This window comes from Talpa europaea, assembly GCF_964194135.1.
Source record: "Talpa europaea genome assembly, chromosome: 7".
Taxonomy (NCBI): domain Eukaryota; kingdom Metazoa; phylum Chordata; class Mammalia; order Eulipotyphla; family Talpidae; genus Talpa; species Talpa europaea.
In genome coordinates this window covers 136,006,920-136,033,284 of record NC_140074.1, presented here as the reverse complement: position 1 = coordinate 136,033,284, position 26,365 = coordinate 136,006,920, and the positions used below count along the sequence as shown (strand labels likewise).

Genomic DNA, 26,365 nt, shown 5'->3' with positions numbered 1-26,365 from the left:
GGGCCACCTGACCTGGGGCTGAGGCGCCCCCATGCTCCGCACCCCACTTTCCGTTCCCAAGTAGATGCTTAGGAGGGGCCGCGGGCTCCCTGGCCCGGCCTGCTGGGGGCCGCCACCTCGGTGTGGGGGGCTGGCTACCGTCCTTCCGCCCCGGGGGTCCTGGTGTCCCCCAGTGACAGGTGACGCCAAGCTGCTCCTTGCGCCCGCTGGCCCGCGCCGGCCCTCGGGGGCGTCTGTCCAGCTCCTCTGTCCGTTTTGAGCAGGCGTGGCTGGCGGCCCGGGATGGCCCCTGCGGGTGTCCCCTCCTCCTGCACGAGGCCTTTTGAAGCACACGAGGCTTTCGTGAAAAAACACACTTTTCCCGTGTGTGGCATCGGGTTCCCTCTGCAGCAAGTGCCCCGCTGTGGGCCGAGGCCCGGTGTGGGGGCTGCTGCCCAGCGCCGTCCTTGGGCCCCGGCGGCGGCGCTGCGGCTCGGGCTTCTCCTGCGCACGGGCGAGCCGCGGCCCCGGGGAGCCGCGCACCCGCGCAGGTGTGGGTCGGTGCGAGCGCCATCTGTGCGCCCTGGTGCTGGCGAGCTGGTGCCCGCAGGTCCGCGGTGCGTTCTGAGACTCCATGGAGCCCTCACCCGCCCTGAGGGCAGGTCTGGTGGGCGCCACGGGGGTACGCAGCCCAGGCGCACGTGGGCCCTGCAGGGAGCTGGCGCCCCCATTCCCTGCTCTGCCGGCTCTGACCCCTCCCGCGAGCGAGCCGGGCGTCTTTGTCTTTGCACCCTCACCTGCTCCCGCTTGGCCTCTGCTCCGGGGGCTGCTGGTCTCTGGCCAGGGGCAGCGCCACGCTGCACAGGCTGGGGGGGCGGGGGTGTCCGGCGGGAGGCTGGGTCCCCACACAGAGCTGGGGCGAGCTCTGGGCAGCCGCCCTCCCTCCCTCCAGGCTGGGGAGCGCCCCATGGAGGGGATACTGCCAGGAGGTTCTGATGCCCCAGACCTGTCCCCGCGCCCCCCTCTACCCCCCTCCCCCGTGGTTCCACGTGTGCACTTCAGGCAGCGCCTGGGCCAGAGACTCTGCTGCCTTCCCCGACCGCGGATCCTGGCCCGGACTGGCCCCTGTGCACTGGTCAGGCCCTGGGTGGCCCTTCCGGCCCCCCTCCTTCCTGGGGTGACCCGCTGGCCAGTCTTCCCGAGAGGGCCCCTTGGGCTGAGGCTCTCGGGCACACGCCCCTGCGAGCATCTCGGGGCCCCACCCCGCGGCCCCCGCCTCCCGCGGAGGGTCCAGAAGCTTCTGCAAAGCCGCGGAGAGGCCGTCCCCCCCTCCCCAGTCCGCGCTGAGGGTCTGCTGGGCCAGCAGGGGCAGCTGCGTCTCGGGTCTCCCCCAGGGAGGGGTGCGGGGGAGGGGAAGGTGCGCGCCTGGGCCGGCAGCCCTCCCCGGGAGCCCCAGGAGCCCCAGGAGCGGCTCTCGCGGGCCTCGTCCTCCGGCCCCGCCCGCCCACCTGCCCGAGACCGGGGAGGGTCACCGGGGGCCGCCGCGCCGCGGGCTGGAGCGGATCCGAGGACGACCCCGCCAGCCCCGTCCCGGCCCCCCCGGGGCGCCCGCCTGGGGGCCGCGGGCGGACGTGGGGCGCCCGCCCCCCTCGGCCCCGCCCCGCCCCGCCGCCCTCGGGGTCCCTCGGGTCCCGCGCGCGGGCCCCGCCACGCGCAGACTGAGGCTCGTCGGGGAACTCGCTCTCCGCCGCGCTCGCCGGCGCGGGGCGCGAAACCCGGGCGCCCTCTCGGTCGGCGCCGGCGGGGAGTCCGCGCAGGCTTCCGGCGCGCGGCCCTGGTTTCCATGGCGACCGCCCCCCCGCGAGCCGGGCGGAGCTGGGCCCGCCCCGACCCCGCCCCCTCCCCGCCGGCCCCAGACCCCGCCCCGCCGGCCCCAGACCCCGCCCCGCCCCGCCCCCAGACCCCGCCCCGCCGGCCCCAGACCCCGCCCCCAGGGCCCCGCCCCGCCCCCAGGGCCCCGCCCCGCTGCCCCGGCCAGGCCTGGTCGTCCCCGCGGCCAAGGGCGCCCGGGCCCTGCGGCGTCTACACAGCAGGCCCCGGGGATGCCCGTCCTGGTGCTGGGTCCGCCGGCGAAGGGCTGAGGCCGCAGGTGGAGTGGGGTGCTGGTGCCGAGTCCGCGGGGAAACCCCGCACGGCTGGCTGGGGGGCGCCCCTCGCTGCTGCCCGCCCTCCGGCCGCGCCCTCCGGGCAGGTCCCTGGTGCGCCCCGCGGGGCCTCCGGGCTGCGGGCAGGACCCCGAGCGGCGGCGGCCTCCACGCGGGCCCACCCGGCCAGCGCGCGGCGCCAGGAGCCGGGCCCCGAGCCCGCCGGGAGGCCGTGCCCAGGCGGGCGCCTCGCCCCGCGGGCGGCTGTGGGCGCAGGGGCGGGCGGGCGGGCAGCGCAGGGGGACGGGCGGGAGGGTCTGGCGGTCAGTGGGCTGGTGGGCAGGGGCGGCGGGAGGGGAGCGAGCGCAAGGGTCCCGGAAGACAAGCGCGCCGCGTCTCTTGCACTTATTTTTTATTAAGTTTCTTGCTTGTCGTTGCCTTTCCTTCCCGTCGCGGTTCCACGTTTGTCCGTCTTTCTCATTCCTCCTCTTGGTAAAATAAATAGGGGTAACGGCCTCTGGGTCGCGCTCGCTCCAGCCGCAGGCACTTCATGATTGAGCTCCCACAGGCGCTGGGAAGGCGCCGCCCGGACGCCCCAGGTGCGCAGGGCCCCAGCCCTGAACCTGCCAGGCGTGGCTGTGACCCAAACAAGCAGAACCACGAGCTAGCCCAGAGCCTGCGGCGGAGCCCTCCCTGAGTCAGCTCTGGCCACTTCCAGAAGGTTCCGGCGTCACTGGCTGGAGTGGGCGCAGGGCTGACGGGTGACGGTGGGAGCGGGGCCTCCTGCAGCTCTCCGGAGCCCACTCTGCCACCCAGCCAAGAGGCTGGCGCGGGCTCCGGGCCCCACCCCAGGACCTTCCCCAGGGGCAGCACGTCCTGTGGGCAGAAGGCCACCCCCTCGGCCCGCCCCGTCCAGTCCCTCGCAAGATCTGGGACCAGCCACGGTCTGCACCCGGGCCAGGCCTCCGCCGCGGCGTCCGCACACACCCCGCTGCCGGCAGACTCAGCAGGGCCCGTCACTTCTCTGGATAATCCTGATTCCCAAGAGAAGTGGAAAATGTTTTCCAGAATATCATCATTGTGGGTGCCGGTCCCCAGGCTCTCAGCACACCCTCCGGATCCTTCCCGGGTGCACTGTCCTCCGGCTCCGGCCACGCCGACCGGCGCAGACATGCCCGCTGCGCTCCCAGGAGCTGCTCCGCCGGCTGCGCCCCGGCGCTCCGCTGTACCCCGCGGGAGGCTGTGGAGGCCACCCAGGAGCTGCACCTCGCCGAGCCCGCGCCTGGGGAGGCCGGCACACGCGTGTACGCCCTTGCCTGCACATTTGATGGAAGACCCGGTGCGCACACGCATGTGCGCCATGTGTGGGGGTCGTGCCCGTGGCACCTGCGGGGAAGGCAGCTCCAGCAGAGCCCGGCCTGAGGCGGGGGCCCAGCGTCCAGTGCCTCCCCCTCCTGCTGGCGGGATGTGCGGGGGCCCCAAACTCAGCACGAAGGTCTCGCCTGCGCGGGGGAGGGACGGCCTGGGCTAACCGTTGAGCCAAGTTGGCCAGAGATGGCCGGGGCCGCGGCTGGACGCCTCCCGGGCCCCGCGAAGCCACAGCCTCCGCCAGCTGGTGGGAACGTCCGAGGGCAGCCCGGGGGTGGGGGTGGGGTGCCAGGGCCAGGAGGCCTCCACGCGCTCACAGCCGGCGTGTCCAGCAGCCGTCGCCCCGGCGGCAGGCCAGGAGGCGGCTTCCGACCGGGGACCTTCTGCAGCTGCTGCTTGCGTGTCGCTCGGAGGACAAAAGGAAGGTGCTTCCCCCCTTAGAGATCCCAGGACAACCGGGGTGGAGGGGCTGCCCCGGGCAGGTGCGGGCAGGGCCGCGCCCATAGGCCTCCGCCCCCTTCCCGGGCTTCCTGGCGGGGCAGGGAACACAGAGAGACAGACAGACAGCGTGGGCCTCCGCGAGCCCTCGGTGCCGTGCGGGGCAGGCTCTCGCGGCGGCGTGCGGGCCGGGCGCCGCTATCTGGCGCGCTTCTCCACCGAGTACACGGAGATGTAGTAGTCGTTGCTGCCCACGGCCAGGTGCGGCTGCGGGGGAGGCGGGCGTGAGTCGGGGTTCAAAGGCCTGCGCTGCCCCGCCAGACTGGGGCCCAGGGCCGGCCCCCCCTCGGGGCAGGGGCACGAGCAAGGGCAGAGCCAGGTACCTCCCCGCGCGGCCCGCTCCCAGGGCAGGGGGACGGCGGCCCTGGGCCGAGCCGGGGCGGGAGGCGGCCTGGGTGGCGGGTTGTGGCGTTTCCCCCACCCCACCCCCCTTCCCCTGCTCTGGGCTGCCGGGCCCGCCCCAGCCCTCCCCGGCCGGCGGGGGACACAGACCCAGTGTGGGTGGAAGGCCAAGCAGCTGATGGCGCCGACCCGCTGGCCCATGAAGCCGTCGTAGTACTTGATGTGGTTGATGAGCTCCCCGCTCCCGCTGTAGATGGCCGTGAACTGGTTCATGGAGCCGCTGGGGGCGGGAGGTCTGCCCTGAGCGCCTCCTCCCTTCCCGGGAGGACGGGCCGGCGGAGGCCGCAGCAGGCCCCGGCGCTGTGGGGGACGCCCGGACCCTCCCCCACCCCAGCGAGGTCGCGCCCAGCCCCGGGCCAGCCTCCTTCCTGGGGGAGCGGGCGCCTACCACGCGATCAGGTTGGCCTGGGGGTGGATGTCCAGGGCCGTGAGCCCCTTCACGATCTGCAGCACGTTCACCGACTCCGGCATCCGCGGGTCGAAGACGCGCACGTCCCCATTGACGCTGCGAGAGACGCCGTGAGGCTGGGGGGTGCTGCCCGCCCGGGGGACGGCCGTGGGGGCATTGCCGTCCGCACACACGCTGCAGGGCGGGCTGAGCCCCCGCGTACCCCCCCCAGCACTGCCCCCACCAGCAGAGCTGCCCACCCAAGGCCAGAAGCCGGGAGCTGCCGCCGCAGGGCAGGCGCGGGGGAGGGCGTGAGTGATCTGCTTCATTTCCAGTCCCGGAGATTAGATTCCGCGCTGGGGACCGCGGCCAGCCCCCCCCCCCCCCCCCCGCCGCCCTCCACCCTGGCCCGGCTGCCCCCACCCCGGGAGGCGTCCCCTCGGGAGCGCTGTGTTCTGCTCCCCATTACAAGCGGGGGAAGCCCTTGGAGGCGCGCGGCTGTGTGGCGGTAAATCACACTTCGCCGGCCTGTTCACGGGCAGGTAACCACCGCGGCCTCAGCCCAGGGCCCCCGCGGCAGCTGCCCGCCCCCCTGGCAGAGCTCCCGGGACCTCCCCCGGCCCCGGCTGGCCCTGCCCTTCCGGCCAGGCCTGGGGCGCGTTCCTGCTGCCCGAGCACGGTCGTGCCAGCTGTCTGAACGCCAGGACACACCCGGGCCGGAGGGAAACAGCGGTGGCGGCGGAGCCCAGCCGGCACCGGCGCCTCACCTGACGCTCATGATGTGGCCCTCGGGGTGCTTCTGCAGGTGCGCCTTCACCACCCAGGCCGTGTGCTCACGGTACGTCATGACGCGGCTGGAGGGAGGGCACGGTCAGGGGGGCGGGCTGGGCGGCCTCGCCGCCCGCTGGGCTGTCTTTGGGCAGGGTGGGGTGGGGCCTGGCTACGGGCACCCCCGGCCACCAACCCACTAGAGCCACGGGGCTGGCCCAGGGGCGCAGACTGTGGCCGAGCGGGCCAGGTCCCGAGGGGACACAGGCCCCACAGAATGGGTCAGGCCAGGACGTGGCCCTGGGGATGCCACAGGTGCCCCTGTCTCTGCTGCCCATAGGAAGAGGAGTGCAGACCAGTCCCACCCTCAGGTGCTCCGTGACCCTCAGCTCCTTTCGGGTCAGCTTTCGAGTCCTCCGCCAGGCCAGGGAGGCCTTTACAACAGCAGCCTGAGCTTCGCCCCGCCTCTACGCGCGCAGGCCGGGGGCTCGGCGCCCAGCACTAGCACTGCACCGCGGCCGAACCCCAGGTCTGCATCACCCTACCTCCATCCCCCCACCCTGCTGGGTGCTCCTCGCTGTCGGCAGGGAGCCCACAGGAACGGGGTCCAGGGCCCAGCCCCTCCCCGTGGGGGCGGGGGAGCCCCCAGCCCAGCTCAGACCTGCTGTGTGTCCCTGCTGCCCCCAGCCCTCCGCCAACAAGGCCGTCCCTGCTGCTCCAGGCCCGTCTCGGGCTCACCCACCCCTATAGGCAGACATCGGCGCAGGAGCTCCTTGGCCTGAGCTCCCCGCGTGGGGCCGGGCAGGCGGCCGGGGCCGCACTGGGGTCACAGGTGCCGCGAGGCGACAGCACAGGCTGGGAAGCAGTCAGGGGCCCGTGCCCAGCACCACAGCCTGGCTGGTCACGTGCTCGGCCACAGGCGGCGGGAGACGGCTGGCTTGGGGTTCAGGTGAGAAACAGCCAGGGCCACCCTTGCTTTCGACCTTATGGCCGAGGCTTGGGGGGGACGAGCTGCTCTGTGCGCCCGGAGCAGGGACAGCTGGTTCAGGGCTCGCTCCGTGGGGCTAGAGCGTCGCTGTGTGTCTAGGCGGCCTGGCGCCATGGCGGGGTGGGGGCGGGCATTACCACTCGCTGAGCGCCATCCTCCGGTCGTACACGCGGACGGAGCCGTCGCCGAGGCCGGCCACGATGAGGGAGCGGTGGGAGTCGCAGGACAGGCTCGTCACGCAGCTGTCGGCACCCGTGGGGATGTCCTAGGGCCAGACGGACAGTGAGGTGCGGTGGCCCTCTGCAGCCGCCGGGCCTGGCCGTCACACCCTGGCCTCCAGGAAGACCCTCCAAGGGCCCGAGCCCAGAGCTCCTTGGGCCTGAGCCCCGTGGGGAGGGCAGGGGCGCAGAGCTGGGGCTGCAGCTGGCAGACGCTACCAGAGGCCCTGGCCCCGGGGGAGCTGCCTGCAGCCTCCCGCTTCCCTCGGAGGCAGACGGCGCGGCGCGCACTTCCAGGGAGGCGTCCCGGTAGCTCCCTCCTAAGGCCCCCAATTAGCCGGGGGGAGGGTCCCCGGGCTCCACTGCTCATAAACCACCTCTCCCTCCCTCCTGGCGGGCAGCAGAGACAGGATGGGCCTTGGGGGCCCCGAGCTCCGGGGAGTGGGGCTTAGGGCTCAGCCCATCCCGGCAGTGGAGGTGGTGGGGAGAGTGGGGGGGCCTAGTACCCCACAGCTGGCCCCTCCGCTCCCTCCTCCTTTCTGCCTCGATTTCCCTGAGGGCAGGTGGGCAGAGGCTGGGGGGTTCACTCTATCCTGGAACTGCTCCCCCAGGACTGGGAGGAAGGGGTTCCCGGGCCTCTGGAGCTGCCCCCCTCGCCCCCGCTGTGGACAAAGGGGTCACCGAGGTTTCCAGCCCCTGCCCTGGCCCTGGTCACGTTTCCAGGATGCCCAGGCCTCCCTCTCTCCCCTGAAACTGAAAATAAAAGCTACTTTAAGAAGCGCACAGTCAAATAATTAATCATTTTAATTTAAAATAGTCTCACCCCACCGCCTTCTATATTTCCTCATCTGCAGAGATAAAGTGATACTGGAAAACATGAGGATGAGCACAGGCTTGATCACGCTGCAGTGCAGGTCGGCCGTGACTGACGTGGGGCGCCGAGCGCCCCGCAGCCCCGCAGCCCCGCGCCCCCAGCCGCCTCACCTGCACCTTCATCTCCCGGTCCGTGTCCCAGACCCGCACGATGCGCACGTCGCCGGAGCTCATGAGCAGGCCGGTCTCCTGCTCCCAGTCCACCACCATCCCGGCGCCTGCGGGACAGGCATTGCTGGCCACCAGCGCTGCCGCCAGCCCGGCGGCCCCAAGGGGCACCCCGCCACCCCGGGGGCCCTAGGAGCGTCCCCCGGGGAGAGGCGGGGCAGACACGGCCGCGCCCCCAGCACAGGGACCCAGAGCCCGGCGCACGGGGCCACGGCGCGGAAGCTGACCGCGCGGGCGCGTGGCCCTGGCCCCGTGGGCTCCCACCCCGGCCTGGCTGGGCGCTGGGTGTGGGCTCTGGGGTCCGCCTCCGAAGCCTCTCAGGCGAGGCGTTTCCCCCTTAAATGGCGGCGCGGGGGCAGGGATGGTCGTGGGGTAGGACGCTGGGAGGGGAGAGCCACACAGCACCCGGCCTCCGAGCCTGGTGTCCGGGACGCCGCGCCCGCCCCTCGGCTCAGCCGCCGGGCCAGACCGCCACCAGGGACGGCGCTGGCCGCAGCGGGCCTCGGCTCTGGACCGGAGGGGCGGGGTCCGCGCTCGCCCTCTGGGGCCTGGGGTCCCGCGGGCATTATCACGGACGCCCCCGCTCGCTTCCTGGGGGACGGCCGGGTGCGGGCAGCGCGGCCTCCCCCCCCCCCCAGCGGGTCGCCGGGCTGAGGTTGGACCCGCGTCCGACCCCCAGAGCGCGGGCACGGGAGCGCGGGCACACGGGGGCCTCCCTCCCGGCAGGTGTTAGCAGGCGGCCAGCGCCCCTGTGTGGGGCCCGCGGGAGGCGGGCTCAGGGAGCGCCCGGCCCTTCGCCCAGGAGCCCTGCGGGGACACTGCGCGTTGGGGGGCGAGGGGGAGACACGGCGCCTGCCCCAGGCTCCTCAAGAGGCCCTGCACGGCGAGGGGGGCCAGCGGGTGGCGGGCGGCCGCCTGGATGGGCGTGCAGGGGACCTGCCCACACGGTGCTCCCCAGCCTCAGCCCCCGCAGGAGGCCCCGCTGGGCGGCCCGCGGGAAGCCGGCTCCTGGGCCCTTCCCTTCCCGGGCGCCCCCTCTGGGGCCCCCACCATCCGCAGAGCGGGGGTCTCCCAGGCTCCCTCTCCCTCCCACATCTTTCTTTTTGCTCAATCGTCCTGGCCGGGCCGCGAGGCCCAGGAGGCGCCAGCTGGCGGCTGAGAGTGATGTGCCAAGCCCTGCCCGCGCCAGCGGGCTCTCCGGGGACGCCGCGGGGGTGAGGGGACGGTGGCCGGGGCAGGGGTAAGAAACACCCCCACAGTAGCCCCCTCGGTGGGGCTGGGCGGTCCGGCAGCACCCCAGCACCCGAACCTCGGGTGCCTCAATGGGCTGCAGAGGGCAGGGCCCCCCAGTGGTATCCTGCTGGGGTGCTTGCTGCCCACCCCTCGGCTTCCTCTCCTCCCAGGCGGACGCCCCAACACCCCCCTCCTCTCGACGCCCCCACCTGCACCCTCTCTTCCCTGAAGAGCTTCTGGGAATAGTTAGAGGCAAGACCCCTCTCGTCTTCCGGAACCGCACCCGCTGGCTCACTCACACACACGCCTGCACACGCGCCACAGGACCTGACCCAGGGCGGCCCTGACCTCAGCTGGCCTCCTTCGAACGGGGGCTCCGAGGGCCACCCTCAGGCCTGGGGCAGGTCAGCTGCTGGAGAGGAGTAGGAAGCCCCACGGCCAGAAGGTGACGGAAATCAGCCTGCAGGTGTCCGCTGCCCGGGGAGCTGAGTGCCGGCGGGGGGCGAGCGGCGGGGCTGCGGGGAGGTGGGCTTCTGCCTGCTCCAGGGGGGCTTTGGCTGCAGCTCTGCCCTCTGAGCCTCCCCCGGGTGCTGGGACGCAGGGAGAGGGACGTGCCAGACTCACACCGAGCAGCTGAGGGTGGACGAGCGTGCAGAGCAGCCCGGGCCGGCCGAGGGAGGGCGCCCCTTCACAGCTGCGCAGCAGGGACCTGCCGCGGGCTGGCCACTCGCTGGGCCTGCTGCCCTGCGGCCACCACTCACCTGCCCCCCTGCCTGGACGCACCTGCGCGCCCCTCGGCCCACCCCCACCCGCCTCGGTGTCTCCTGCCCGAGGGGAAGGGCCTTCATGATGCGCGGGGAAGCTGCGGGCGCACGACTCCAGGGAAGCCGAAGTGAGCTGGGGGGGCCGGGCCCGAGCCCCCAGCCCTGGGGAGGCGCCAGGGACCCACCTCGGGTGGTCGGCAGCATGTCCGAGAGCCCCTGCCAGGCCGTCACCATCTCTGGATTCTTCTCCAAGTCAGCGAAATTCTTCCAGACCCTGATGGCGCCATCGTCTTGGGAGAGGGGAGGGGGAGGTTGGCGCTGGCCGCGCTGTCAGGGTGGGCCGGCCCGGCCGTGGCAGCACAGGGGGCGCCTCCCTCCCGCCGGCCTCAGGGCCCAGGGTGAGCGCTCAGAAAACCACTCGGCGGGAGGGGACATGGTGACACTTCAGGCCGGACGCCGAGGGAGGGGCGGGAGCCGGCAGGGCGGCCGTCTCAGCACCCCTGCGGGCTGAGTCGGGGGGTGGGTGGCCGGGGGGTGTCGGGGGAGCCTCTTCCCTGCCCTCCACGGTCGCTCAGCCTGCCCTCGCCTGGCCCGCGGAGGGGACGAGGCCGCAGTGCCTTCTGGCGCGGAGCGTCCTAGGTGAGCGCCGGGCGCGGCCTCTGCCCGGGAACCTGGGCGCCGAGGGCAGCAGAGGCCAGGGCCAGCGCCACTCACCTGTGGCCGTGAGCAGGAGCGAGCAGTCCTGGCCGTTGAGGTACTCCATGGCGGTGACCCTGGTGTACCGCGGGTTTCCGTTGTGGAAGTGGTCCAGCTTCTCCCCTTTCTCCCAGTCCCAGAAACTGAGGGGACACAGACGTCAGGCTCCCCGCAGCCGGGCGAGCTCAGACGAGCCCACGGAGACCCGCCCACACCCAGGACAGCCTCCGCCAGGGACGGGAGGGGCAGCGGGGATGGCGTGGGGGGAGGACCAGAGGGAGAACCAGGGCCTGCCGGGGGTGGGGGCCAAGGCACGTGCACGCCGGGGGGACTGCTAGCCGGCCTGGAAAGGGGAGGTCCAGCCACGTGTGGAGGACCCTTGAGGACACGATACCAAGTGGGAGAAGCAGGCCACACCTGCCTGAGGGCCCCCAAGGGGTCCTCTCTGCAGAGAGGGGGTGGGGGTCCCACGGGGACAAAGCCTGGTGTGGGAGGATGGGGGCTCTGGAGACACGGGGGGGAGGCCGCACAACCCCAGGGATGGGCTTAGTGCCACAGAATCATGCACTTAAAGTGGAAACTTCTGGGCCTCCCTGTGGCCCGGGGTCAGGCTCAGGCTGTCACCGCTGAGGCCTAGGTCTGATCCCTGGCCAGGGAGCAACCCATAGGGCGCAGCAGACCTCTCCTGTCTCCCCGCTGCTCCCCTCAGCCGTGGATTTCAGTGGATCTGCCTGTTCTGCTCCCCGCTCTGTCTCTGGGGAGTCCTCTCACCCCTGCCCTCCGGCCTGCACCCCAGTTCTACTCAAACCAACCACCCAACAAATAGCCCTGGAAGCGTCTCTGTTGTGTATTTTGCCACAATAAGAAAATGAGGCGCAAGCAAGAGGGGTGAGGCCCCGTGGCGGCCCTGGCTGCTGAGGGCAGGGGCGGGTTATGTGTCCGGCGCGGTGCTCGTTGTGCTGTGCCGCCCCCGCACACTGGCCTCCGCAGGGGCCGGCACCAGAGACCCTCCCTCACGGTGGCACTGGGGGGCACACGCACCAGATGCTGTCCTTATCAGCCACGGCCACGCACGGCGTGAAGGGGTGAAACTTGACCACGGAGGGGACGCCGGGGTTCCTGTTGAGAAAGATCTGGTCGTCCAGCCTCGTGATGCCTGCGGAGAGAGCCCACCGGGCAGCTAAGGGCCAGGAGGCCAGTGGGGTGGCCCCAGGGGGCACCAGCACCTCGTGCTCGGGTGCCAAGGGGATGAAGGAGGCGGGAGGGGTGCGTGACCAGGTGCTCCCTGATCCCCGGGCCCCACGGCTTGGCCAGCTGCACATGGCGCGTGTCCACTGAGGCCCGCCACCTGTCCACCACCACGGCAGTGCAGGGGTGCATGGGCCCTGGGGCGCGCGCGCATAGGGTGCGCCACGGTCAGGCGGCTCAGGGGGGCACAGGTTGAGGCTCGCAGTCGGGAGGGGCGGCGCCGTGGCTCACGTGTGGCCAGAGAGCACGTGGCTGGGGTGGCGGCAGGTGGGCTTCGGGAGTGCCCACCGTGCCATGGCCCTGGCCCGTCCCTGCTGGCGCTGGGTGAGCCTGCCGCCAGGGTAGCCACGCCCCTGGGCACTGAGGCTGGCTGGGGTGGCTGGCACAGGGCCCGCCCTCCAGCCTGCCCTCACACAGGGTCTCAGAGAGCCCACGCGGGCCCGATGCTCAGCGCGGCTGCACTGAGGAGGGCGCCCCGAGTCCAGATGCAGACCCTGCAGGGCCCCCCCCCACCACCACCCGTGCACGGGTGCAGTGGAGCTGCTGCTTCTCGAGCGTCCGGCTGTGACCACTCCTGGCTCAGTGCTGACCCGAAGGCCGGCCAGCGCAGCTCTCGCGCAGCCCCCTAGGTGGACGACTGGCCGTGTGTGTGGCAGCCCTGCCCCAGCCTTCCGCGGGAACCTGGGCAGACGCCCAGAAAAGGGCCCAGGCGGCACACTCAGCAGCGTCCCAGGCCGCAGGCGCAGGCAGGGCCTCCATGCAGCTGCCCTCAGCTCACGGTCAGAAGCATAAGTGCCCACGGCACCTCACAGGGGCCTGAGACGCCCAGGCTGGGAGGACGTGCTCAGGACCGTCTAGGAGGCACCGGAGCTCTCCAGGGGCGAAGGAGTGAGCGGCAGAGGACGGGCCAGGCTGACCAACTTCAACGACACCGGGATTTTACGGGACCGTCAATCAGTGGTTCACTGGGCTATACCTTATAGCCCAGCGGGGCAGCCGCGGGCCCGTCCTGGGGTGCGGGGGGGTGGCGAGGCTCAGGAGGAGGGGAGACCCCTGACAACTGTGCGCTTGGAACTGGGGGGGCCAGCGCCCAGGGCAGAAGCCCGTCTTCCGTGCCAGCCCAGCCCGGGGAGGGGACAGGAGAGGCTGGCGCTTCAGCGAGGCTGCTGGAAGCGAGCTCGCGCTCCCGTCCTACAACCGACCGAGGGCTGGGGCCGCTCCCAAGAAGTCACGGTCCCGCCCAGCACCGGGGCCTTCCCCGCAGGGCCCTGGAGGGCAGGCCGCCCAGGCTCCCCCCACCTGCCAGGGCTGGCCCGGGGCGCTGGGGCCCTTCCCGCCTCCCCTGGGGCTCACCCTTCTGGATGGCCTGCTGCGCCTGCTTCCGGACTCGCGTGTTTCGCAGGAAGCGCCACTCCCGCTCCTTGCGGATCTGACTCTCCAGGTCGTGCTCCTCCGGGATCTTCAGCAACAGAGACAGCAGGTTACGCCGAGCCACTGAAAACAACCATTTGCCGACGAACATGCCTCCTCCTGGCCGCAGACGCGGGCTCTCCGGGCCGGCCGCGCCCGGCCACCATCCCCCCTGCTCCGCCCCTGCTTTCGGGGACAGAGGCACCCGGTCCCCTGGCGGGGTGCGGCTTGCGGCCAGAGCCGAAATCAGACGGCGCGGAAAGGCCAGCCCCGCGCGTGGTGCGTGTCCCGCGCCCGCCGCTGCCGGGTCTGTAGGCAGCAGCCCTGAGCGACAGCCCCGCTCTATCCCGATTGTATTTTATTTTTTATTATTATTTTATTTCATATATTTTTCACACGAGTTTTCATTTTTGTACAATGTGTGCCTTTCGGTCTCGGGTTAGTCCCGTGGAATTCCCACCCCCATTCACCCGCGACCGTCACCGCGGTCCCTGCGCGCCTCCCCTGAGGACGGCTCTGCTTACAGTCACCTGGTGACTTGGGTCTTTGCTTCAGTATGATGACTTCCTTTTTCCTGGCTCCTTAACTGGATCCTCCACACTCCTCCTGGAAGTGAGACCGTCCGGTATTTTTCTTTTTCTTTCTGGCTTATGTCGCTGAGCATGATCCCTTCTGGTTCCATCCATGTTGCGGCAACTGGCATGAGTTTATCTTTCTCGATGGCTGAGTAACATTCCATCGTGTGCATGGACCACATCTTCTTGATCCAGCATCTATTTTCGGGCATTTGGTTGTCTCCACAGCTTACCTATTGTAAATGGTGCTGCCATAAACAGAGGGGTGCAGGTTCTGCGTCCTTTGGGTAGATCCCTAGGAGTGGAATTGCTGGTGGATCCCGATTTTAGAGAAACATCCCCCGCCTTGCCAGGGAGGACAACGTTCGCTGGAGGCCCTTGCAGGGCCCTTGGCAAGGGTCGGTGGGTCCTTTTGCCCCTTGTTCGTGGTGGTTTCCATCACGAGTGGCTGCTGGATTCTGCCACGTGCTTTGTGGTTTGCGGCGCTCACACACGGCTCTCCTCTGGCTGAGTCAGGGCTGAGGGAACAGCTGAGTCGACCTGGGCTAGGCTCCCGGCCCCAGTGCATCGCCGGACACTGGTCCATCCCATGCTGACCACTGAGGACGCGTCGTTCCTGGCCTCGGCGTGCCTGTGCCCGGCGCCTCGTTCCTGCGGGGCTGGTGCAGACGGGCCTGCTCCTTCCGCAGCTTCTCCTTGGCTGGAAGGTTCCTGGGGCGACTGTTCCAGCTCCCCTCTGAGCCCCGGGTGACCTCCGGCAGCTTAGTCTCCCGGGGCATTTGCTGCTTCACCTTAGCGGCCGAGGGGCGGGGCCCCGGCATCGAGGGCGGGTTCTGGAGCCGTCGTCCACACGCCTGTCCGTGCCCATCACTGGCCCGGGCTCAACCGGCGCAGCCTTCTTGAGCCCCACCGCCGGGGCGAGCCACTCCCCTGGGCCAGGATCTCATGGGCCCGACTCTCTTGTGCTCACCTGGGCCCTGGAGTGTCCCTCTTGACTTCAGTCTCAGCGAGTCCATTTCTGCAAAGACGATCAGCCGGCGGCGCTGACGCCAGGGGGCGCGCGGGGCGGGGGCTGCCGTCTCCACGTGGTCTTCTGTGTTTGAAGGATGTTTAGAGACGACGTCACCTGCGTCCCTGGCTGGTTGCAGCTGAGCAGGGCCTGGTGGAGGCCGCGTGCTCCAGGGCTCGGGCCTCCGCTCCCCCCGAGCTGGTCGGTGCTCTCACGGCTGTCCCCCAAGCCAGTGCTGCTTCCTCCGGCAGCGGGCCCTCCTGCTGTCCTGGCCACCCGCTGTCCTCCTGGCCACCCGCTGTCCTCCAGGCATCCCTGAGAGCCGTGGGAGTGTCCACTTCAGAATCCTAGCGGGCCAGGCACCAGGTCTCCCCTCAAGGCGCGGGAGACTGAGGGTGCGGCCACCACAGTCCGGGCCCCGCCTGCTGAGCTCCATGCACGAGGCCGTCAAGCCCGGTGTCGCTGCCACAGCAGGCCCAGAACGTCAGCCCTGGAGCCCACCTGGGGCCGCAGGAAACGGCTGCCTGGCCCCAGTGTGGTCCCGGCGACACAGGCCCTGCGGCCCAGCTGGCGCCTATGGCGCCGACGCTCAGCTTCTTCCTCCATTCTGGTTTTAATAACACACTTTATAAAGGACCGCACTGGTGTGATTGTGTACGGGCGTGCAGGGCCAGCCCAGCCCCTCCCACGGTCTCCTGATCACCCCTTCACACTCACCTCGCATGCTCACCCCAACACTCGCCCCTCGCACACCCCTGCACCGTCAGGCACAGGCTGTCAAGGCTCTCGTGTCCGGAACGACACGCTCTGCTCGCCGTCACAAGGCTAACAGCTGCTTTTCTAAGAAATTAAGGCTACCCAGAAGCACGTGAAGCAAAAAGGACAGCCCCGTCTCTGCTTCCCAGGTGTGACTGCGCGAGTGATTGATGGGCCCCGGACACCGCCCGGTGCTGACAGAAGCTCCTGGAGCCACAGCATCTGGTGTCAGGGACGCCCAGTGCAGCCCCTGCACGCTCATGTGTGCGCGCACACACACGCACAGACGCGCACACACACAGGCATGCTGTCTCCCCCGACAGGCGGCAGGCGGGATGCTCTGCGGGATTCTCAGAGACCCCGGGGGCCGTGGGGCGAGTGGGGGAGGGTGTTGGCGCAGCTCAGCCAGGGCGCCGGGGACACACTAGCGAGAAGGACGCACCCGCAGACCTCGGCCCCAGCCTGGACTCGCCGCCTCGGGGACTTTGCTCCCCAGCAGGCTCTGGGGCAGGCCCCTCACCCCGTCGGAGCGCTGGTGCTCAGCACAGGAAGCTGGTCCCTGGGGGAGACTCAAGCGTTTAGAGTGCTTTGGGGGCCTCCCTGGTGGCGCAGCGGATGAGCGCTGGGTTGCGAAGCTGCCCGCAGCCTCTGCAGCGCCAGTTCGATCCCCGGCTGCTCCCCGGCCACCAGAGGAGGGTCCCACATGGCACGCAGACCTCGCCCGCGGCCCGCTGCTCCCCTCAGCAGTGTACTTCATTCTGCCTGCTCTGCTCCTCGCTCTGGCTCTGGTGAATTCTCTCACCCTCCCGCGCTTCTGACTGTACCCAGTGCATGTATAAACAAAACAAACAAACAAACAAATAAATAAATAAACATGCCTCTATAAAATTAAAAAAAAAAAAAAAAAAAAAAAAAAAAAAAAAAAAAAAAAAATAGAGTGCTTTGGACGCGGCTGCCACTCCAGCACTGCGGGCAGGTCACGGAGGTGTTTTTCAGGCTGCTCGTCGCCACACCAAGGTGCCCACAGGGACAGCCTGGCAGGCACAAGGCTGCGGTTAAAGAAATGCCACCGGCGAGCAACCTGAGCTCCGCCCCGCGCCTGCTCCGTGGCCTTGACTTGGCCTTGACCCGGCCCATGGGCGTGACCGCACAGGCGTGGTTTTCTGCCAGAGAGGGGCTGGAGGAGACAGCAAGCAGAGGGAAGACCAGTGTGGCGCCCGCAGGGCCGGTGCGCCGGGCCTGCTCCCTGCCTTGCAGGCCTCAGCGCACAGGGCACGCCTGGAGCATGCCCACCCTGCTCTGCGTCCACGCTGACACGCTCGTCACACGCATGTCCTGTGGCGTTCATTTCAGGGCTCAGCCTTAATAGTGCCAGTGATGCAGCAAGTATTGCACAACTTCTCAGCCTCTCCAGGGCGGGCGTTTTGGCCGATCTCGGCTCTCGCTGTTGGGGGCGACAGGCAGCCCCGCAGCCCTGGCGGTGCTTCTTAACATTGTAGCCAAAGGGTGGGATACGGCTTCGGCACCTGTGACCAAACTGCGCTCTGGAAAAGTCAGGCCCCTTGACACCTGTTAGCGCCTTTTTCACAGAGGGCTCAGCCACTAGCAGCCTGTTCCCAGCTCAGGCACCAGCGACGAGGCGTTTTCACGGACTCAGGTGCACTCGTGGGGCGGGCGGGGGAGAAACGCTGCGGCGGGCTCTCCACACTTTCCACGGGGCTCGCCTGGGGCAGCCTGACGGCGCCTCTGCGGGGGAAGGTCTCTAATCGTGCCTCACGCTATATGGGGCTGAATATGAGCCCCCGTCACCTGCTGACACGGGACATGTGCCCCTCGTGACTGCAGAACCGGACCCAACAGCCTCTCGAGGAACAAGCCAGAATGCACTAGAAGCAGCCCAGGGGATGGGACCTCAGAGAGCTGGAGCCCCTTGTCCACCAGCCCAGCCAGGTGCAGGCCCGGGGGCGGAGGCACAGGCCTCGAGCTGTCCTCACGGGGACACGAGGCCAATGCGGGCCGGCAACACATTTAGAGGCCCGGAAGGGCAGGCAGCCTCGAGAGGGCGGGCAGGTAAGCGAGGCCGACCCCTGCTGCTTTATTGTAACTGCCCACGGCAGCCACCGTGACAGGGACGTGGCGCCAGCCTGTGCTGGGGGGTGGCCGCATGGGAGCCCAGAGGTGGGGCAGGCCAGGCCGGGTGGAAGGAGCAGAGTGGCCGGGACGGGGCCTGCACGGTGACCTCAGAGCAGAGAGGGGCAGATGGCCAGGCCTGAGGCCAGAGGACTGGCGGGGGGGCGCTGGAGGAGACCCTGCAGGCCCGAGGGGATGCTGCCTCCCCCAGAGGGGACGCACTCTACCTTCATGACGGGCTGGGCGAAGTACCGGGCGCTCCAGTCGCAGAACCCCGTCTGCAGCGCGGCGGAAACGAAGCCCTTGTGTCCCGCGGCATCATCGGGGTCCTCAGCCGTCTTCCGGGCGTTTGGAGAGGAGGGGAACAAAGTGAGGCCCTCACGGCCAACGACGAGCTTGCAAGAGGCGAGAGGCCACGGTGACCTCGCGTCCTGGTGATGAGGGGCTCCTGGAGCCCGAGGGAGGGGGCCCGGCCCAGCTCACCTGCCTGGGGCGTCTGCCGCCTGCCTCGGGGCCACAAGTCCTGGGAGCCCAGCACGGCAGTGCTGCTGCCGCTGGCCCCCCAGGCTCCCGAGAGGGCGCAGGCCCAGGCCTGATGGCACCAGCGCACAGTGTGCTCTCAGCTGGTTCCCAGGCTGGACCTGGGGCGCCACTGCCGGCGTGTCACGTGGCCAGCACCAGGAGCCCCTCATTGGGGCAGCCCCCGGGGGACAATCCCAGAGGGGCCGCGGTACAGGGACCCAACTCCTGCCGGGAGAGCCACGAGCCTCCTGTTGTAGGGGTCCTGGCCCGGGGCAGTGACACCCTGTTCCTGCTGCCTGCGCCAGCGTCCAGCCAGGCAACTGAGCCTACCCTGGGTGGGGCAGGCGGTCCTGCTGCATGGCCACCCGGGCAGTAAAGTGGGTGCTGGCAAGCAAGGTGACACCCTATTCCCACAGGCCTCCTCTGAAGACATCTCCGGAGCTTGTGAGGGCACTGAGCTGAGGCACTGGGCAGCGCGGCCCTGGGGGCATCCCGAGCTGCCTCCAGACTCTGCAGCCCAGGCGCTGTCCAGACAAGGTGGTGCAGGCCCGGGGCATGCTGGCTCCCCGTACTTCGAGGGCCTCAGGCAGGTGCCAGGCAGCCCCTCCTGAAACTCCTCCTACCACCCAGGGCAGAGGCCGCAAGCAGCCTGAAGGGGTGTTTATGGAGAAACAAACCACTGGTCACGATGAGCCCCACTGTGGCGGCAGTGGCCTCTGCTGGGAAAGGGGCAGCAGAGCACGCCCGGTGACGGCCTAAGCGGGGCTGCGGACAGGAGGGCCCTGCCCACGTGGGACGGCACCTTCGCTGGGCATGCCATGAGGTCTGTGGGCCTGGCAGAACCCCTGGCGCTGAGGCCTGCCTCTTGCCCGGCTTGGTCCTTGCTGCCCGCCCCCACAACACAGCCCTGTCCATACCTGGTCAGGGCCCTTGTCAAACATCTTCCGTGTCCGGGGGAACTGGTGGGAGTGGGGGGTGTACTGCACCCCTGCGGGCCCGGCGGTGCCTGGTCGGCCTGCAGGGAGGTCCCGGCTGACCGGCTGCTTGGCCACGTCGTTGGTCAGGCTGGAGCTGCTGGCGCTGGATGTTGGCGGGGAGCCTCTGCCATCGGACGGGCGGGGGAGAGATACTGGGTTACCCCAAAAGGAAACTCTGAGCAACCTGGGCTCCCACACCAGCCCTCAGGAGCATATCCGGGCCACCAGCTAGGCCGCCCCTGCCAGCAAGTCCACGTGACTTCAAGCCACCCAGCGTGGGCGCCCAGTCCGGCCCCTTCCAGCTGGGCCTGCTGGTGCAGAACCGTCTGTGGGAGCTCTGGGGCAGGGGCCGGCTGGTCGGGGCTCCCCAGACGTGGCCGGGTGCCTAAGGGTGCTCCACATATGAGCACTGCCGGAGGGAGGGCCCTGCTGGTCGCCACGGGGAGGGGCACTGGCCCTCAGTCGTAGAACTTGGGGGCCACAAGCCAGTCCAGTTAGCTCTGGTGGTGACAGCGTGCGGGGGGCACTGGTGGCTCCTAACTGCTTTGGGACAAGCTTGACGGGAGGATGAGGAGGCGCGCGGGGAGGGGGCAGCACTCACCCCGCCTGCTGGATGAGGATGCCCTTGTTGGTGGGGCTGGCGGGCGCTGACTGGGTGAGGGAGGACGTGGTGAGGATGCGCTGTGGCCGGGCATTCACGGTGGCCTGAAAGAGCAGGGCAGCAGGGCCGTGGGCGGCAGCCTCCACGGCACCACAGCACGCACCTGTGGGGCTTCCTGCGAGGCGTGTCCCCAAATGTCAGCCTGTACACAGAATGCTGTTGCGTTTTCCTAGAAACTGCGAGCTGGGGGCCAGGCTCCAGGGTGGCCTCCTTGGAGAGCTAACGAGGACTTGGGGTCCCGGGGAGTCCCCCGGGGTGGCGCTCAGGAAGGCACCTGGCCTTCCGCCTCCCCCTCTAAGGAAGCCTCCTGGGACGCCTCAGCCTGTCCCCTCTGCTGAGCTGTCCCGGCCCTCGTTCCAGAGGCCACAAGGGGCCGAGGACCATTACACTCCCACGAGGGCGGCCGTGGGCAGCTGCCCTCCGCTGCTCCCCAGTGGGCGCTGGCGGAGTCAGTTATGCCCCTGGAGGCTTGGGCCCTGTGCTGCCTGGCCAGCCAGGGGCCACCTCCAGGACAAGTGGCGGCTGGGGCTCAGCCCTCTCCTTGCCCAGGCCACACGCTTGGAACACACCCGTCGGGCTGGCAGGACGGGGCCGAGCGCGGCTGACCATGGCGTCCAGGAAGGACGCCGGCCCGGCCGCTGCTTCCTCTTCCGGCTCAGGGGCAGGTGCAACAGTGTCTCTGGACGTGGCGCTTGGTGGATGGAGACAGGACAGCGGCCGCGGTAAGCTGCCGCCCACGTCCGCGGGCCCGACATTTTGCCAGGAGAAAGATTTGCCTGGCCTGAGAGCTGGTGTCCAGGAGGGACATGGTTTCGCTCTGTGCTTTAACTGGGCTCTCCGGAAGGCTGGCAGCCGGATGTCCGCCAGTCAGCGATGGCGAGGGAAGGAGCTGACGAGGGGGTGCGGCTCTTCTGACAACCCGCCCGCGGCCGGCCTCCCTCCCTGCCTCCTGCTCCGAGCGGTCACAGGGCCTGTGCTGCCGGGGGGCCTGTCTGGGTGGGGGGACGAGGCGGGAAGCCGGGGCCTGGCCTGGCTGGCCGCCCACAGTGGCCTCTCACGCCGTGGGCAGCCAACAGTAAGAAGGTCGCTGACGCCACAGGCAAAGCCATACCGGCGCTTCCGGGTATTCTCTTCTCGCAGATCAAAATGGCAAGAAAGCGTCGTCAGTCTGTGAAAGACGCTTGTCGTTTTCTGAGTGACGAAAGGGGCCCAGGCCCTGCCGGCCCCAGACAGGCCCCCAAGCCTGGGGAGTCCGGGGAGGAAAGGAACTGAGGCTAACACGGGCCGCCTCAAAATTTCCAGAAAAACAGCAGGAGGTGATGAGGAAGACGGACGCCGATGGGGTTGAAGCAAAGACGTCAGCGAAACCCACAAGGCTCACGGGCTCGGAGCTGTGGCCAAGGGGGGCTGCTGGCGCCCCAGGGACCCGCAGGGAGAGGACACTGAGGTCTCAGCCGCAGGCCGGGGATGGCTCAGGCAGGAAAGCAGACGGGGGCGAGAAGACACCCCTCGGTGGAGGAACGCGCCCCACAGGCCCGGCAGGCGTGTGCAGGCACCAGGGAGGGCGCGAGACGCAGAGCGCGGGATCGAACACAGGATGATCCCAAATGCACTCGTGGATGACTCGGGTCCTCTCACGAGATGACCCACCGCGGAGCTGTCCAGGTACCGCCCACTGCTGGGGGCCGGGGGAGAAGGAAGCCGCTGCTCCCGGACCCCGGCGCCACGCGGGGCCGTGCTCCGCAGGGGCTGCCCGGCCGTCCCAGGCTGTGGGTGTATGGGGAGGCCCCGGGCACCCCGGTGGTCTCTGCAGCAGCAGAGGGAGCTGGGGGCGCCAAGTGGTGTGGTCTGCAAGGGAGGGGCCCCTGTGGGCAGCAGGGGCCGTGTCCTTGAGCTCATGCGAGTGTGGGGTGAAATCACCAGGCAGGACGAGCCCCCCCAAACACAGGCTGAACATGCCTAGAGCTAGAGAGAGGGGCTGGGGGAGGGGTACAGCCCCCAGCAGACAGGACTAAAACCTGTGACTGACGCTTCTAGAATCAGGAGAATCAAACACCAAGTCAGCAAAGAGACACACTGATGGTAAGAGCAGGTGTGCGGAGCCCGGTGGTGGGGTGGCCACAGCAGTGACGCCGATCGAGCGGGGGCGGCCGGGTCATGCAGACCCCGGGACTGCGGGTGCCCCCAAAAGTCCCGCCACTTGGGGGAGATCCCACAGCCCACCCGTGCAGGGCTGTGCTGGCCGGCCCCTGCGGCCTGCACCCACCTTGTAGGCGATGCTGTTGAGCACCCTCATGGCCAAATCGGACACGTCTGGGTAGGGGTCTGCCGCCAGGTGCAGGAGAACGCGCCAGATCTGAGTGTAGACGCTGTTGAAAGAGACTCCTAGGAGAGAGACAGGAGGCTCCAGCAGCCGCGCCGCGCCACTGCACTGCGCAGCTGCCGCCCGCTGCCTGTCCCGAAGCCCCACCTGCCCACCTGGGGTGCCCAGAGCTGGGCCAGCACCCGCCTGGCTACTCTGGCAACGAGCCCAGGGCCAGGTCCCCTGCAGGTACGCAGGCTGGGCCTCATGGCCCCCCCTGCTGGAAAGCAGCCAGGGCAGGCCTTCCCTCTGGGTCCGTGCTGAGACACCAGAGGTCCTCGTCCCTGGGAGTGGCGCAGTGGGACGAGGCCATGCCATACCTCACTGCTGGCCTGGCCCACACGCCACATGCCATGCCACCCCCAGATCCCAGGAGTCCCCGAGGGCTGTGAGTGCCCTGACTGCAGCCCTCCCGCAGCCTGTGACAGCAGCTGGTATGGGAAGAGGAGGGGCCGTGGGCCCCACGGAAGAGGCGCAGCAGAGGGTTTCCTGGGGGTGGGATGCGCCCTGGAAAACACCTTCCAGGAGGGAAGGTCAGCAGCGCCAACAGCAACCAGATGCAGGGGGAGTGGCTGGAGAAGAGCTGACCAGAACTGGACAGCCTAATCACAGGCCCCAGCAGACGTGAGGGCTCAGACCAAAGGGAGGGTCAGCGGCGGGCTGAGCACCTGCCAGGGACAGCCAGGGTGCCCGGGGCCAGGGAGCAGGGTCAGCACCAGGCTGGGTCCCGGAGGGCTGAGGGCAACCTGGGAGAGGACACGGCTGCACAGGCAGCGGCGGGGAGGGGCGGCAGGGAGGGGCAGCGCCGGAGCTTGGGCACCGCCCCCTCTCCTGCCCCCAGGGAGTGTGGGCCGGGGGACAGCTGCCTCTGCTGCATCCAACTGCAGGCCTTTCACTTGAGAGGACGCTGGGCGGGTTATTGGAAAGAGCGAGCTTGTTCAACAGCAGGAGCGGGAAAGACGTCCAACAGGCCGTGCGCCTGCCGGCGCACGCTCCCATCCAGGCCCTGTCCTGGGCGCTCGGGGGAAGGTGCGCCAGAAGGGGACCCGCGCTCCAAGGACGGGGTTTGGCAGGCAGGGCAGATCCAGGGGAAGACGCTGCGTGGAGGTCTGGAGAAGCCAACCGGTGCGGGGCGTCTGCATAAAGCAGCCCGGGGGTCCCGGGGCCGCCCACGTGGCCATCCACACAGGCGGGTGAGGAAGAGCCGCCCCAGCGCCCAGTGCGGGAGGCCGCCGTGGGAGACGGCTCAGCAGACGGAGCGGGGCAGCGGCAGCGGTGCTGACCCCCAGAGGGACCCAGTTCTGCCCCTTCCCGGCTGAGCCATAGGAGGTCCCGGACAGAGGTGCAGGGTGGGGACCAGGCCAGGGCAGAAGCCCACTACCAGCCAGGGCTCTGCTCGCCAGCCCAGCGACGTGGGGCCCTATTTGCTGGGTCCTGCCTGTCAGAACCCTTCTGCACCCAGCCTTCCCTCCCGCGCTGCTGCTGGCTTCCTCGAGGAAGATTCCGCTGCGATAGCGCGGCACCCACTCCTGCCAGAGCCTGACACAGCCCCGCACTGTCCACAGTGAGCCGAGGACGGGGCCGCCTGCGCGGTGTCTCTCCCGGCCCGCCACCGCCCGTCTCGGCCTCGCTGTGGAACATGCTGCTACAAAGCGGAACGTTCTGGACCTGCCGAGCGCAGCTGCAGTCCCCGGGGAGGGACTGGAGGCGGCGGCGTGCAGCTGGCGCGGCTGGACTCCCCAGGCGCGGAGGGCCTATCTGCACGTCTAGACTAAAAGTAATAAAAGATGGTAACTAATGGTGTTAGGATTTATTTTTTACAGCAACAGCAGCTACTTTCTAAATTGCATAAGACACGGGAAAACTTGCTCAGAGCGCTGAAGCCACCTCTGGGTCCAGCCCCGGGAGGGAGGAGACCTGGGCCTGCCAGCCCGGCCGTGGCCACCTGCGGGGACACCTCTGGGGGCCGTGGGCAGGCGCCCCCGTGTCTCATGTCCTGTCAGCCTTGTTGCCATCCCCTCGGGACACTCTAGTGACAGGCCCTGAAGCTACAGCCGACCTGGGGGGCTGGGTGCTGACAGGAGGGGCCCCAGGGAAGCCGGCCTGCCTGGGGACGGGGGCCCCGGCCGGCCTCCCCGAGTTGGCAGGTGCGTGCTACCTGCTGCTCCTCTGCCAAAAGTGAAGACCCGCAGCTGCTGCCCGAGCCCCGGAGCCCCAGCCGGGGCGGGGTGTGCCTCCCTCCCGCCATCGTATTGCCCTGTGAGCAAGGCCTCTTGGGGCCCTGCCCGCACCGTGCAGCCCGCACGCAGGCCTCGTAGCAAGGCCCCTGTGCCGATGAGGGTCTGGCCAGGGAGGCCCCCCGGGCTGGCGCGGGGCATACAGGCCCTCCCGGAAAGCCTCTTTTGCAGCAGTCAGTGGAAGTGGCTGAAGAGATTGCTGCTCTTTGGTTGAAATGAAAGGAAAAATGGGCTTCAAACAGGCGAGCATGCGGTGAGGCTTCTATGCAGGCCGTGAAGTTTAAACACGGCAGCTTCAGGCAAAGTGGGCGCCAGAACTGAACGAGGCCGACTGGGCCTCAGCCCGTCTCCCAGCACCTGCCGCACCCCAGACCCTTCCCACCCAAGTTTTCAGAGACTTGAATCAGACTAGAAGCGCCGGTGAGCCTGACTGTGTGAGCGGGAGGGTGAGGAAGCAGGCCTCCTCCTGGGGGGTACACCTGCTCTGGCCCCGGGGCTGTCCACCTGCGGGCAATGAGACGCCCTCACACCCTCCACCTGCAGTGCCAAGGCTGGATGGCCTCATGCGGGCTGCGGTGCACCGCTGGGAGCACCTACTGCCCAGACACAGTTGTGCTGAGCTGAGGCTCGCACCCCGCTGCTGGGCACTTGGGGCACCGCACCCCGCCGCCGGGCACACAGACCTGGATTTCAACTCTCAAGGTCAGTGGACAGGTCAGATTCTGAGCTGGTTCTCGGTGTGGGGTGCCTCTGGCTAGCAGGGACCCCATGCCAACTCTTACTCCCTAGGGGGGCCTGACGGCTACCTCCACACCCGTGAAGACAGGGCCGACCAAATGGGGATGCAGACGAGGGGTGACGGGCCACTGCGGATGCCCTCAGAAGGACGGAAGGGGCGCCATCTTTACTGTCCACTGCGGAAGTGAGGAAGAACGAGCACAAACCCAAAGAACATACAGGAAATAAAGAGAAATGACCGGGACGTGAACTAAAGCTGTAAATAATGGACCGACACAGCAAAGCCAAAGCTGGAGCTCGAAAACACTAAAGTGAACAAACGTCTCCCAGGATTGAGAAAACACAAATAAACATAATAGAAATGAAAAAGGCGGCAAATCTACAGAGACCAGCGAGTGAGGTCGTGAGGCTGCTCAGGAGACCCTGGGAAGGGAGTGAGGAAGCTTGGCTGAAGCGGGGGCTGCCCAGAGGCCCAGGCCCACGAGAAGGCGCTCGCGAGGGAGGGCTGACGTGACGCCGCCGTGGTCGTTGAGGAAATGGAGCCAGGCGCCGAAGGCCATCCACACAAAGCCCACTAGCCCCGGGGTGCTGGGAAAAATTCCACTCATACGCCAGAGAACACAGACACGCGTGTCACACAGATCGCTCCAGAGAACAGGCGCGGGCACGCCCCCCGCGGCTCCACGAGGCCAGAGTGGACGCCCTCCTCGCCCCCGCGGTTCCCTGAGGCCAGAGTAGACACAGCCCCTGCGGCTCCACGAGGCCAGCATGGACATGGCTTCCATGGCTCCACGAGGCCAGAGCGGACAAACCCCAGAAGCTTGCAAGGCGTGGTGGGAAGCACGGGCCGGCCTTGCTTGCAGAGACTTAGGACAGGGGATGCCCCGTGAGGGCATGGCAGCTAAGCAGGGTGGGCCAGGCCCCAGCTTTGTGACCGCCATGTAGCGGGGGGTGGACGGCAACACGCAGGGTCATGGGAGACACACCGTGAGTTCACTTCACGTATGGAAAACTAAAACCCTAACCGACTGGACAGGAGCTCCCATCACCCGCGGAAGGGATCCCCAGAAAATCTAGAGCCAGCATCACATCAAGAGGGGACAGGTGAGGAGTGAAGTGGGGCCCTCCTGGCACCCCTGCAGCAGCGCACAGCCCCAGAAGAGACCTCGACCTAAAGTCAGAGGACGACAAGGTGGCTCGACCAGGCGGTCGTGCCGTTACGCGAGTCACACGCTGACTTGAGAACGCGGAGG

General features: G+C 68.9%; 1 protein-coding gene across 2 annotated transcripts in view; it reads right to left on the bottom strand.

The window, feature by feature from the left end:
• Positions 1-4,127: 4,127 nt before the first annotated feature.
• The window catches only part of RPTOR (regulatory associated protein of MTOR complex 1), a gene marked incomplete at both ends in the record, with an annotated part of 116,435 nt that continues 94,197 nt past the window's right edge, over positions 4,128-26,365 (bottom strand). For both annotated transcript variants that reach the window (XM_084238929.1, XM_084238930.1), the window contains 14 exons: positions 4,128-4,196; positions 4,482-4,611; positions 4,780-4,896; positions 5,547-5,633; positions 6,673-6,800; positions 7,738-7,844; positions 9,977-10,081; positions 10,506-10,630; positions 11,529-11,643; positions 13,089-13,194; positions 17,843-17,953; positions 19,055-19,238; positions 19,716-19,819; positions 22,042-22,160. In XM_084238929.1, coding sequence (XP_084095055.1) covers positions 4,128-4,196; positions 4,482-4,611; positions 4,780-4,896; positions 5,547-5,633; positions 6,673-6,800; positions 7,738-7,844; positions 9,977-10,081; positions 10,506-10,630; positions 11,529-11,643; positions 13,089-13,194; positions 17,843-17,953; positions 19,055-19,238; positions 19,716-19,819; positions 22,042-22,160 — 1,607 coding nt within the window. The remainder of the gene's footprint in view (positions 4,197-4,481; positions 4,612-4,779; positions 4,897-5,546; positions 5,634-6,672; positions 6,801-7,737; positions 7,845-9,976; positions 10,082-10,505; positions 10,631-11,528; positions 11,644-13,088; positions 13,195-17,842; positions 17,954-19,054; positions 19,239-19,715; positions 19,820-22,041; positions 22,161-26,365) is intronic.